Genomic DNA, 13293 nt, shown 5'->3' with positions numbered 1-13293 from the left:
AGATTATTATACCGCAACGTGCAATTGCCATTTTATAAAAAGTACTCTATATTCTATAAACATATCTATAAGATGTACGACTGTCGAAAATAGTAATGAGTTGTCCACAATAACTAAAAACACACTTTAATGATTTTATTTTTTCAATTGAATAAAAATGCATCGCCACGTGAATGGTTTACTGAAAGCAAAATGTCTTGGCTGTTATTATACAGTTTATTTTGTATAGTTTTGCTTTTGTGAGCGAATGTTTTGCTATTGTTTACTCTACGGCGTTGTCTACCTTGTGTATATGTATATATTATAGAGTACGTTTCTTAAAAGTCGTCGTTAGTTATGGAAGCAAAACAAAATAAAGTGTATATTTATAGAGTAATATTGCTGGGTGTGCATTTTTAGCATAGTTAACATTTTTATTCACGTAACCGGTAGTCATTGTTGTCTTAACTGTCAAAGATCGCTTTATTCCACGGAAGTTATTGGTAATTCTTTTCAATTTTACTCGTCGAAGCAAACCCCCGTTGTCAAGGTGATTGATATGCATTTATGGCAAGTTTATTCATCGTCACATGATTCGTCCGTTTCAGTGACGAAGTGCATTGAATAGAAAGCAGTTTGCTTTCCAATGTTTTTCTTTGAGAAACAGAAATATGTTTTAAACATTTTAAATTTATTAAATATTATACACGAATTAATATATCTCGTCATGCTTGTTATATAAAAAAATAGTAGCTTTACATCAACGGATACGCCGACTGTAATTAAATTGGCTATCACGCTTGCAGATATCGATTATGTTGGTAAATCTTAAATAAAGAAGAACAAAAGATATAGCGTTTTTACAGATAAGCAATCATTTGTTATAGAGATCTAAAACAATTATATTACAGATGATCCATTAAAAATGTTCTAATGTTGGTACTTGAACTTGCGACAATTTCGTTAGTGGGGAGAGCTTGATACAACTTGTTGCCCGTCTTGCAGTAATATGTAGGAAATATATAGTGATTATCGGACACCCTGTTTACATATCATCAATGACATGATGAATGTTGCACCAGATAAAAGAGTATATCATCAAGAAATGACAGTTGAGAAGAAAACGGGCTAGATATGCCTGTTAAGTTTACAGCATGTTGTAGCTGACTCGACCATTTATAGTGTCGGATAGCTTGCAAACTTGCTCAGCCCACAGGTGTCGGCCTCGTCTTTGGCCATGTAGATGTATCCCTGGTCACCCAACATGGCTCCCCAACTGAAATGAATGCAGAATACTTTTGTCGTCACATAGCAAATATCAATTCATTATTCCATTTATTGTTCATATATAAATACGTATTCAGCTTACATCCCAAAACTACACATAAATCAGCTCTATCTAAACGTCTCACACCTATTAATAATTTTTCGAAATATAAATATCTCGCAGTTAACAAATATGTAAAATACAATTGAATATACTTTGGAAACGCGTTTTTCGAGGTCGATGAACATTGTCATATTTTATTTTTGGGGTCAATGCAAAAACAATTATATATCATTTGCCAAGCTCTAGACGTGTCTGAAAATTGACTTAAGCAGGAAAAGGTGATGATTTATTTTAATAAAATGGTCACGGCATTAATACAGTTACTATCACTGACAAATGGTTGAAAATAAGGCAAATTAAGTGGTCGTTGAGCTAGCGAGAAGATGGGGAAAACATAGAATTCCTAATAAATTATACATACCTGTTTTTAATGATCCAGAGATTTCCAGCTAAGCTGTTAACCAACCGAACAGAGAGCATGGCGTGGTTCGGACGGTTCCCTTTGCAGTTCGGATTGTAATAAGTCCCGTTTCTGAAGTACCTGAAGACCGATTTATTGATGATTTTTATATCAATTATCTTAAATATTAGATTCCAAAGTCATCTGAGGCCACATCATCATGATAACAATCTTAAGAAGCACAACACAACACAGCCCCGTTCAACGACAGTATACGATTTGTTTGAACGCGATAGTATGGCCAAAACGTTTTGACAGGCTTAGCTAATTTAACAAATCATAGTGTGAACACGTGAACGGTTAATAGACGTTTTCTCAATACATTATAGAACAGTTCTTATGCTGACATGATGCTCACATGGCGAAATAGTTAAGACGTTGTCACATATATTATAGAACAGTTCTTATGCTGATATGGTGTTCACATGGCGATCGTTTTATAAACGCTTTCTCATTACATTAGAGAACAGCCCTAATGATGATATGGTGCTCAAATGGCAATCATATTATAAACGTTTTCTCATTACATTTGAGAACAGCCCTAACGCCGATATAGTGCTCACACGGCGAACATTTTAAAGACGTGTTCGCATTACATTAGAGAACAGCCCTAATGCCGATATAGTGCTCACACGGCGAACATTTTATAAACGTTTTCTCACTACATTAGAGAACAGCCCTAATGCCGATATAGTGCTCACACGGCGACCATTTTAAAGACATGTTCTCATTACATTAGTAAACAGTTCTGATGCTTATATGGTGCTCAAATGACAAACATTTTATATACGGTTTCTTATAATAGTATAAAACGCTTAAGGTGCTGATATTATGCTCACATGAAGCCTCGATCGCTGCAGTCAGCTGCCACTGTGATTGGTCCTACACTGGATAAGGAGCTGGCCAGGAAATGCTCGGACTTGCCCACGTTCTGGTATCCGCTAATTGAGGCTCCAATGCAATCACTTCGGTAACTACACATGCCATACTTAATATAAAAAAAACATATGAAATTAACAAGGGCGTTATAAACCGTATTGCATAAATGTTATGTTGAATGTTAATTATTGGCCAATGAAGCAATTATTAAGGTTGGTTATAATATGATCAATTGTCCTGATGCAATATTATATAACGTTACGTTATAAAAGCTTTGATGACAACCCATAAAGCTCTTCTTCATTAAAACACAATAGATATGGCATATATGTGGGGGTCACCCATTTTTCGTGGGTCAGTTTTGAATGATGCTCGTTTATACTTTTATAATTATATCAGAAACGAGAATCTCGTATAGAAAATCACATTGTGAGAACAATTGTTTAGAAATATTTCCTAGTGGTGCAAACATTATCATACAATAACAGCAAAGAATTAAATATTCTATAATTCAACTTAAATCTATTATTGAAAAAAAGTAAGATCAACAAATATTCCTTTCTAAATTATCGTTTGTTTACACAATTTTTTTCCATACGATTATTACGCAAACAATGACAGTTTTTGTAAGGATGGCAACCTTATTTATGGTCGCAGAACCAGAACTAGGTGCAGAACCTATAACCTTCAATTGTTTACAATAGTCCGTTCCCAGATTTAATGGTAATCTTGTCAATCAGACAGATTCTTATATTAGAATTATGCCATACATTATAACATTGTATTACAATTTACTCGGAGAATCTCGATGATTCATCTTTGTTTTCAATGTGAATGATGACCTTACAATACACGGTAATAAATCAGAAGCATGCACACTTCTAAACATAAATCAAGAAAAGTGTGTAAACTATGCATGCCCCCATCCTTCCAAAACTTACAGCTAAATTGTCTATCTGTTTATTTGTAAAAGAGCTTTTAATAATTAATATTGCACGAACATTTGACATTGACCTTTAATCGATAGAGGATTTCTTTCCAACAAGAATACTAAGCATACACTTTGATATAATATTAGGTTGATGCGTTCTTAAGATATGATAAAGGAAGCTGTTACAGAACACTGTGGCCTTGATACCTGATTGATTGACCTCAAACATAAGTAGTCAGCAAACGAAATCGGGATGTGTGCGATGTTTCGCGATAACGAATATGGTAAGCAAATACATTAATTTCTTATTATATAGCCTAGTGAAACGTTACTTGCAATACAAATTAAATTAAAATTGAAAATAAAAAATAAAAAATAATTAAAATTAAAATTGAGTATTCACAAATGTCCACGTTTGGTAAACGTGTTTTTTTTTAACTTTCGCATTTAAAATGTATTTAGAAAATAGTATGTCGAAAAAGTTCTCTCAATTTTCGAACACAATTCACACTAATAATTTACTCAGAAGTCAATGTTCATGATCTATGACTCTGTAGTTTTATATATATTTGGTAAGTGTACCCGATCAAAACTTGCATAGTTTTTTTCAATGTTTGTTTATAATATTTAATGCCCTTGCATTTTCTATGCGTTGGTGTGTATGCTTTGAACATGTGTGTCGGTCAAATGATATGTCGGTCAAATGATCAGTGTATCTGTAAACAGACGAACAGTACATAAAACCGCCTTGGACTAGTATGCTCATTCAAGTTGGTACACCTGGGCTTCAGAGTAATAGATCATGAAAACTGACTTCTGAGTAAATTATTAGTGTGTATTGTGTACGAAAATGGAGAGAACTTTTTCGACATACTATTTTTCTAAATACATTTTAAATGCGAAAGTTAAAAAAAACCACGTTTACAAAACGTGGACATTTGTGAATACTCAATTTTAATTTTAATTATCTTTTATTTTTTAATTTTCACTTTAAATTTAATTTGTATTGCAAGTAACGTTTCATTAGGCTATATAATAAGAAATTAATGTATTTGCTTACCATATTCGTTATCGCGAAACATCGCATCCATCCCGAGTTCGTTTGCTGACTACTTATGTTTGAGGTCAATCAATCAGGTATCAAGGCCACAGTGTTCTGTAACAGCTTCCTTACAATATCTTAAGAACGCATCAACCTAATATTATATCAAAGTGTATGCTCAGTATTCTTGTTGGAAAGAAATCCTCTTTCGATTAAAGGCCAATGTCAAATGTTCGTGCAATATTTATAATATAAAAGGTCTTTTACAAATGGACAGATAGACAATAGACGTATGAAGCCTGCTTTCTTAAACAGTCTTCATCTTTGAAACCATAAGTCGCGAACATTTGATATTTGGCATGGCATGTGCCATCAGACTAGAGTATTGAACTAATCATGTATTTGTGGTCAAAAGCGGTTACATATAAAACTCTTCTCTGTAACAAAAAGAGGTGTTCTATTTGGCATGAAGCAGCATATAGCGGTCCTTTATTCAGTGTGGCCTTATCATGTCCCCGGTGTACATTTTGAAATTTTTTAATTTGACGTATAAAGCATAATAAGGGATATCAAAGTGTGATAACCCAAACAGATTATTCAAATAACGATTATACCTACAAAGAAATTGTGTTCTCCTGATTGAATACCACCGTTCTTTTGAGAAAATACGTTACATAAACAGCATGTATTTATACACATTTGACTTCACGTTTTGATTAACTATATTGACGATGTTAAAATTCATAAGATGAATCCTAAGGCGCTGAAGTTGTGGTCATAATGCTTTGCACTTCTTTATTGACAAACAATTAATGTAATACATGAATTAATTCGTAATTTTTCTTTATATTTACGTATCTTTCTAAAACCTAATAACACAATAATAGTAAAAAAATACGAATTACTGTTAAAAAAAACAAACAAATCACAAAACTCTAAATGTCGTTCTCGTTGCGAACTGATGTTAGTTTTTCCTTTGACTATCGACAAAAGGACAACTTTTTTTCCATTCAGGTGCATGTTATTCATGCATACAAAAATGTGTTTAATTGCTTGCGGATAAAAATAACTCACAGAAGTGTGTCTAATAAACAGCGTTGAATTGACGAAATCTCGAAAATTAAATGTTTTTTCTCTGTTATGTAAAAAAACAAAACGATATACTGGAATTGTTTTGACGATAAAATATAGAAATCAATATGCACAATAACGACAAAGACACATTTGCATGAAACATTTTAATACTTTTATGCAAGAAACACAACATAAAGTGTCTATTTACAGAGTAGCTTAGCTGGTTGTGAATTTATAGCGCAACGTTCTGCGTTATTCAAAACGAAGCGACTAGTCATTGTATCCTCAATTGTCAATGTATGCATAAATTCACGTTGGATCATTTTTACAATTTTACACCTCATTGGTTCGAATACTGTGCCAGAAATCTGTTAATATTTATCATATTTTTATTGTATAATTAAATATAAAAAAGATGCGTTACAGCAAAGGATCTGGCGTACATGTACGTTAATAAAATAACACTTGCGTTTGAAGTGATAACTGTTTGTTGGTTAAAAGTACACAAACCAGTATGTTATTATCCATATCATACATTTGCCTAAAAGCAATACACCGTTTAAGAAAAACAACGCATTACGAATTTTCCATGTAAGCAAAAGTTCAAATGTTTGTATTATAAACTGCGTCAACTAAGGAAATGTGACGAGCATTATACCAGTGAAATATTTGCCTTACAATATTATGCAGGTAATAAAAACTGATGTATCGAAAACCCTGCTTGCATATCATACATAACACGATGAATATAAACTATATAAACAAGTATATATAAGTCCGTACACAAAATATAACACTTATATTTTAGAGCATAGCTGATTGTAGAGTTATTATAATGTTGCAGCTGACTTGACCATTTACAGTGTCGGATAGCTTGCAAATTTGCTCAGCCCACAGGTGTCGCCCTTGTCCTTGGCCATGAAGACGTACCCTTTGTCACCCCACGTTGTTCCCCAACTGAAATAAAAGCAGAACACTATTTGTCGTCACATTTAAATATAAATCAATTATGCCATCTTTCATATGAATATGTATATATATGCATATATATAGTTATTCAGGTTACAGCTACAAATTTGGTTATTAAGAATACACGCATATATAATCGAAAATATGTTATATCACACGTTCAGTGGTTTGTATTAATATGAATATGTCGTTATATACAACAACATATTTAATCTTACAAAGTAACAGCAGTATTTGTATTAATTAAGGCTAACTAAGAAAAACGAGCACGATCAAAGGTCCACAATAAAATTCCTATTCTTTACGTACCTGTTTTTAATGATCCAGTACTTTCCAGAGGAGTTTCCGTAACCAACAGAAAGCATGGCGTGGTTCGGAACGTTGCCGTTGCAGTTGCGGTTGTAATAAACCCCGTTTCTGTAGTACCTGCAGGCGGATATGTTAGATTGATGTATATTATAATTGTGTCTTGTTCTGAGAAAACTGGGCATAATGCATGTGCGTGAAGTGTTGTCCCAGATTAGCCTGTGCGAATCAGGGACGACATTTTCCGCTAATACTAGATTTTCGGTAAAAAGGGACTTCCTTAAAACGAAACATATCATTATAGCGGAGAGTGTCGTCCCTGATAAGCCTGTGCAGTCCGCATCTAATCAATCTAATCTAGGACGACACTTTACGCACATGCATAATATCCAGTTTTCTCACAGCAAGACTTATATATAAATTATCAATTTTAAATATCACATGTAACGTTATAAGGCAGATAAGAATTATTATGTCAAAGCATCTTGATTACAACCTTTAGGAGGAACTAATCACAAACTCTGTTTACTAACAAGATGCATAACAAGAAATTAAACTCAATACGACGTTAGCTTTTTGATAAACCTAGCCAATAAACAAAAACGAATACAGAGAGATGACGTTTTCTTACAAACATGTGATAATTCTAGTATAGAGCACATAAGAGGCTGATATGATGCTCACATGAAGCCTCGGTCGCTGCAGTCAGCTGCCACTGTGATTGGTCCTACACTGGATAAGAAGCTGGCCAGGGAATGCTCGGACTTGCCGACATTCTGGTATCCGCTAATTGAGGCCCCATTGCAATCTTTCCTGTGTCTGCAACGGTTGTCCTTAACAAGGCGAAAACAGATATTTACCATTGGGCTTCTTTCTTACACATAAATAAGGTTTAAACCAATTTTTAAGGGTTAGGCTTAAGGTTGAATGTAACTTATTGGCAATTGAGTTAAGTATTAACGCTTGTAATAATTTAATCAATCGTCTTGGGTCATCTGTTCTGGCAAATGCAGAAGCTATTGCTTGTACTGTATCAACTGAGTTAAAGGTAATGTTCAATCAGATAGACATGAATATACGTGTCATGTAATTGGCAGCATGTTATTACAGATAACCCAAAATTGAGTATATTTACGCTTTGCTATAACATATGTATGTTTTAAACACCGACACAATGCAAGGATGTGTTTGAAAATGCATAGGGCAACCATTTCCTTTCCAACCAATAATGAAGCTTTTGCTAGATTTGCTTGATCATGCTCGTAATTAAATCTAATTTTGCCCCAAAAGGAGACGATCATGTTCACACTAATAAACACACAACAAGTAGTGTGTGTAAACCGAGTATTCTCCCCTATCCGCAACTTGGTCCTAAATCGTCTACATGTGCAATTGTTGTTAAATATTGCAATTACTTGCGACATTGATCTTTTTCATTTGTTTTTAAATTGATCACGTGTCAGAAAAATTTACAATTTGGTTAAAGGAGGATTTTCTTTCCACAAGAATAACCAGAACAAATTATTGATAAGACTATATGTTGAGGGTCTCTCAAGATAAAGGAAACCATTTCAATGTAACATGACAATGTGGCCTTGATCTCTGCTTGATTGGCCTTTGACGCGAGTAACTTAGGCAGTTCGTAGGTCGAAAACGGTTTTTTGATATTACACGTAAACACAGGTTAATGTATTATGAATTTTTTATTTCCCTGTTATCCAAGTCTACCAATTTAAATGAACATGGATTCATGAACACGTGTTCTATTTGTATTGTAATGTGGCAAAAAGGTCTACGGGTAGACCGATTATTCTAACGACAAAGTTATGCAAAGGAACATACACCACGTCTACGAAAGGCGGGATAATCAAACATTAGGCTGATCTGTCCAATCCCTACACAGAAAAGTTTAACCTTTTATAATAACAATGCTTCAAATAGAAACGTATGACCAATTACATATACCTGTTTGAATAAAACTTGTTAAAACATATTGTTGTAAATACTAATCGGTTACAAGTACCAAACATGTATTTTTATTTAGGTTTCTATCATTTTATTACATGTACATAACCTAAGTGAAAAAGTTTCAGACATTTCTGGTTTTCGATGTTCTAAATAGACAAAACTGCTTTCTAAAATAATTCACATAAATCAACATTGGAATCACGTATTGAACTGAACAATAATTGTGAAGAAACACACGCACGTACAGAACCAGAATACGGATAACACTGTTCGGTATTAACCCCCTTGGCATTGCGGATGTAGTTGAACGCGTTGTTCATCCAGCCTCCTCTGCAGCCCCAGTTTCCTGTCATTGTGACATGAATACGCATAGTTACACAATATGTTCACCAACTCAAGCCTAACATGACTCTGAATCTAGAACTGTAATCTTCAACGTTGAGGGATTAACCATTTTTTTGAAATGTGATATTTACAATTGACTTATCAACATTATCCATACTTGAATCAACTCACACTTAGTTGCTTTATATGAAACTGACCGTGAAATGCGATCTTTAATATTTACTGATCAAAATTATCTATATGTACTTGAACATAATCCAACAATAAATGATTATATGATCTAATATGAAACACTTGCAGCACATATATATTTTCTGAAGAACAAACAAAATATAAACATTTAACATATGACAAAGAAAGTTGACCTCAGTTTATGATCTACAAGCAGAGGTCCTGTTTGAGCCACAGTAAAGTAAATAAGATTAATGCTCCAAAGTAATATTAAAATCATTTGATTATTTTTTCGTCGAGCTATAACTAGAGAATGTAAGCTGCTGGAATGTAACCTATAAATACATTTTTTAACTTGAAAGTAGCTATTTCAATTGAGAAAGTCAATCCTTTTCCTGCTGCCCTACCATTTTTACTACACAATGTAATAGCCTTTCTATATCGTACCATAGTTTCTGTTTGCGCAGTCCACGAGATCCTGCTCGGACAGATCGGTTGTCCTACCACGGTTCTTAATCATCATCGACTCTAGTGAACCGAGGGCGGAGAATGCCCAGCATGAGCCACACACGCCCTGAAATGAAACCATCGTAGACTTGAAAGTACGACATGCAGATCATTAATACAATTAAGTTCATGAAGACGACCGGAAATACAAATAAAGTGTCATTGACATGGACATGAATTAGGACTTCGCGTACTCTACAATAACCATAGTCAACGTATTTGTGTTGAGATGACATCAAGTTATGATGTTGCGAATTAGCAATCAAGACAAGTGTATGTTATAATCCGTAAATGTTAATTCTGAAAAACAACAACAATGAAGGGTCATACAGAGCGGAATATTTCTGAAATGACAGCCAGATAAAACAATATTGGTATGTAATGAGCAGCGTAAAAAAGATCACATAGAAGTTCAAAGATCAAAAGTTACAATATGTGTTCCAAAATAAGAGGCGACATATGTTTAATATAAGTAAATTCGTGTTTTTGCTTATGAAGGAACATGCATTGGCATGTTTATTGTATCTATTCATGCAAACGTAAATCTGTTAAAGTACAATTAATTGTGATTATTAATATACTTTATTTCAACTTTAGAGACACTTCGGTGTCAAACAACTTTGGGCTTGCTTTTGCAAAAAAGGTTTACAATCTAGTTAAATGATATGCATCTGCAATGGAGTTTATACATAGTTATCAAATCAACTCGGAAGTTTCAGATATGCATAGCATTTTGTAAACAACGCAGCAGTTATGACAATAAAAAACGTTGCATCCGTGCAACAAAACAGCATTGGTAAACCAGCATCCATAATGAATACTTATAACGTTCGAATGTCAAAATATCACGCAGGTGTCCTGCAAATCCATTTTGGCTGCATTACGTTTCTGGCAAGCTATTTATAAATAATTTTACATTAGTAACACAAGTTGTCGGCATATTTTATGATCAACTGCGCATCACAACAAATGGCTCGTATTCAACATTTGCTAATACACATATTGAACACAAGACAGATATATGGTTCTTGAAAATAATCGCTATATAGTAGCTCATTCGGACTATACCTGTGATTTTACGGGTGTCACCACCCCTCGCTGTCTCCAATCGATTTCCAGATCGGCATTAGGGTCGGGCTCTGTGAGAGCTTCCGGGTAGACTTCCACTCCCTCTTCGGGCACGATCAGACCCCGGAGCATCGTCTTCTCGAACTCGTCTTCAGCCTGGCGGGGGCGGTCGAAATTAAATATAGTGGTCAAGTAACTTCTGGTTTGGTATTCATATTGTGATCGTATAAAGAAAAGAACATTCATATACACACACCTCACTTCAGTATTTCTCAATAAAAATGGATTTTTTTTAAATATTATTAATGTAGGTCTGACTACACCATTTCAAAAAAAGTTATGCTCTTCCGTTGCATAGTGGGGCTGCTCTACCAGACCTCGCGAATGGAAGTTAATTAGAGCACCTCTATCTAGTGCAAATATTATATAAACACTACATGCTGTGAGTACACAACAAATTCGCAGGCAGTGTAAACACATATTTTAATACAGGAGAAAACGAGCTCAAATGTTAAGGATGTGAGGCTAATTGAACTTACTCTCACATTATATGAACGAGTAAACGAGATTTATAATGATCAGGTAAGTAACGGCAATGTTTGTCAGATATTTTAAGTGTATGTACACTATATATAAAACGCTGAACTATATAGTAAATTTCACTTATAGATGTGCATTAAATACGAATAATAAGCAACTAAGAATCACTCATTTACGAAGGAAATGCGCTTGCTAATTTAGTATCAACAGTTAACCCGCCAAGGGAGATTACACTGCAAGGAATTTAGACATGTAAACATGTAACGCTAGTAAAGGATACGGCTTAATGGCTTATCAAAATTTAATGTATACTGAAATGTTCAAAACAATATGTATTGATGGTAGAAAATCGATAAATGTATATAATTAACCATTATCGAGAATAGTATACACTCTTAAAATGCATATCCCACTATAACTGTTTATATTATTCTACCATGTCTGCGAACTGATTCTCTCCGACTGTGTACGTCACTTCTCCCCTGTCATAGCGCAGGTTGTGGTCTCGAATGAACCGCAAAGTGTCCTCCCAGTACAGACGCCTATTGAGTTACATAGAAAACGTAGAAACTAAACTGATAGTATTCAGGATTACCCAGATCATAAAACTTACATAACATTGCAATTGTGCCAATTGAACTTAATGTATACGTTCAAATATCAACGCTTGACTCTTTGTTTGTGTCTGTGTTTTTGTTTCAAACCAATCATGAATTATGACCAAACTGCAAAATGCATTTTTCATAATATTTAAATTTAGAATGATCTGTAAAGTGTTCCATTAAAACGGCCACTGCTAACCTTTGCAGCATTTTCTTGAAATATACGGATTAAGCCAAAACTTTATATGAATATCTTAACACAAAAAATTTTGTCAATTGTATAAACAAGAGTATAAAATGAAAAATATTACAGACACAAACATACAAATGCAAAAATGGCCTACACCATTTGTTAAAAATAAATCCATCACATAGATCTGTTTCGTTGTTTGAGGTAGGAATAATGAGTGGAATGGAAGTGACAGATAAACAATAAAGCGTACTTGAAAGCTGCCTGCAAAATTGTTTTGAATATAAAATACACACTTATGCTAGCAGTCCCAGAAATTACACATATTATTATGAAATATTTTAGGTAATAGTTTGGCAACCCCAAAACATTTGAACTGTCAATTTTCAATAATAGGTTCTATTGAAACAATGTTTACCTGACAACCTCTTCCTTAGCGGTTTCATATGTCTTGTTGTGTACCTTCTTGTATTCTATCCATTCCAAATCCATCTCAACAGTCACATGACTCATGACGTAATCGGGAATTTCCCAAGACATCATGGCACAAGCGCCAGCCAGACATATCGAAGAGACAACAAAAGCTTGCACCACCTACGTTAGAGAAAGTAAATGTTTTACGTAAGACTTGTTCATGCTACAATATTGTAGTAGTAATTTTAATTGAGTGGTTTGGATCTATATATCTGCAGAGTTATTAAAGTATTTAATGTTTACATATATTTTTCCTATCTCATTTGCAATTTTCTTTCCACGTGTACTTACGTTCATTTTGCTATCCGGAATACGATGGTTTTTATTTTCTCTCGATGTTTTATTCACGACCAGATCCGTGTCTGTATCTCTTCAATTGAACACCCATCTTCCGATTTAGATTAAACCAAAGGGGTTTTGAGGCTGAAAGTTATTATCAACCATTTCAGTGCATAAAA

General features: G+C 34.1%; 2 protein-coding genes across 2 annotated transcripts; both read right to left on the bottom strand.

The window, feature by feature from the left end:
- Positions 1–1155: 1155 nt before the first annotated feature.
- Positions 1156–2751, bottom strand: LOC127839804 (procathepsin L-like). The gene is made up of 2 exons (XM_052368190.1): positions 2609–2751; positions 1156–1255 (listed from the first exon to the last, which is right to left on the bottom strand). Exons 1-2 carry the CDS (start codon positions 2749–2751, stop codon positions 1156–1158), a joined length of 243 nt encoding a protein of 80 aa, XP_052224150.1.
- Positions 2752–5888: 3137 nt separating this feature from the next.
- On the bottom strand, positions 5889–13293 carry LOC127837686 (procathepsin L-like). The gene is made up of 9 exons (XM_052364954.1): positions 13127–13293; positions 12780–12955; positions 12006–12111; positions 11030–11185; positions 9902–10028; positions 9184–9284; positions 7655–7803; positions 6974–7090; positions 5889–6652 (listed from the first exon to the last, which is right to left on the bottom strand). The coding sequence occupies exons 1-9, from the start codon at positions 13130–13132 to the stop codon at positions 6553–6555; spliced, it is 1038 nt and encodes a 345-aa protein (XP_052220914.1). The 5' UTR covers positions 13133–13293; the 3' UTR covers positions 5889–6552.

This window comes from Dreissena polymorpha, chromosome 7 (assembly GCF_020536995.1).
Source record: "Dreissena polymorpha isolate Duluth1 chromosome 7, UMN_Dpol_1.0, whole genome shotgun sequence".
NCBI classification, from domain to species: domain Eukaryota; kingdom Metazoa; phylum Mollusca; class Bivalvia; order Myida; family Dreissenidae; genus Dreissena; species Dreissena polymorpha.
This window is presented reverse-complemented; position numbering and strand designations above follow the sequence as displayed.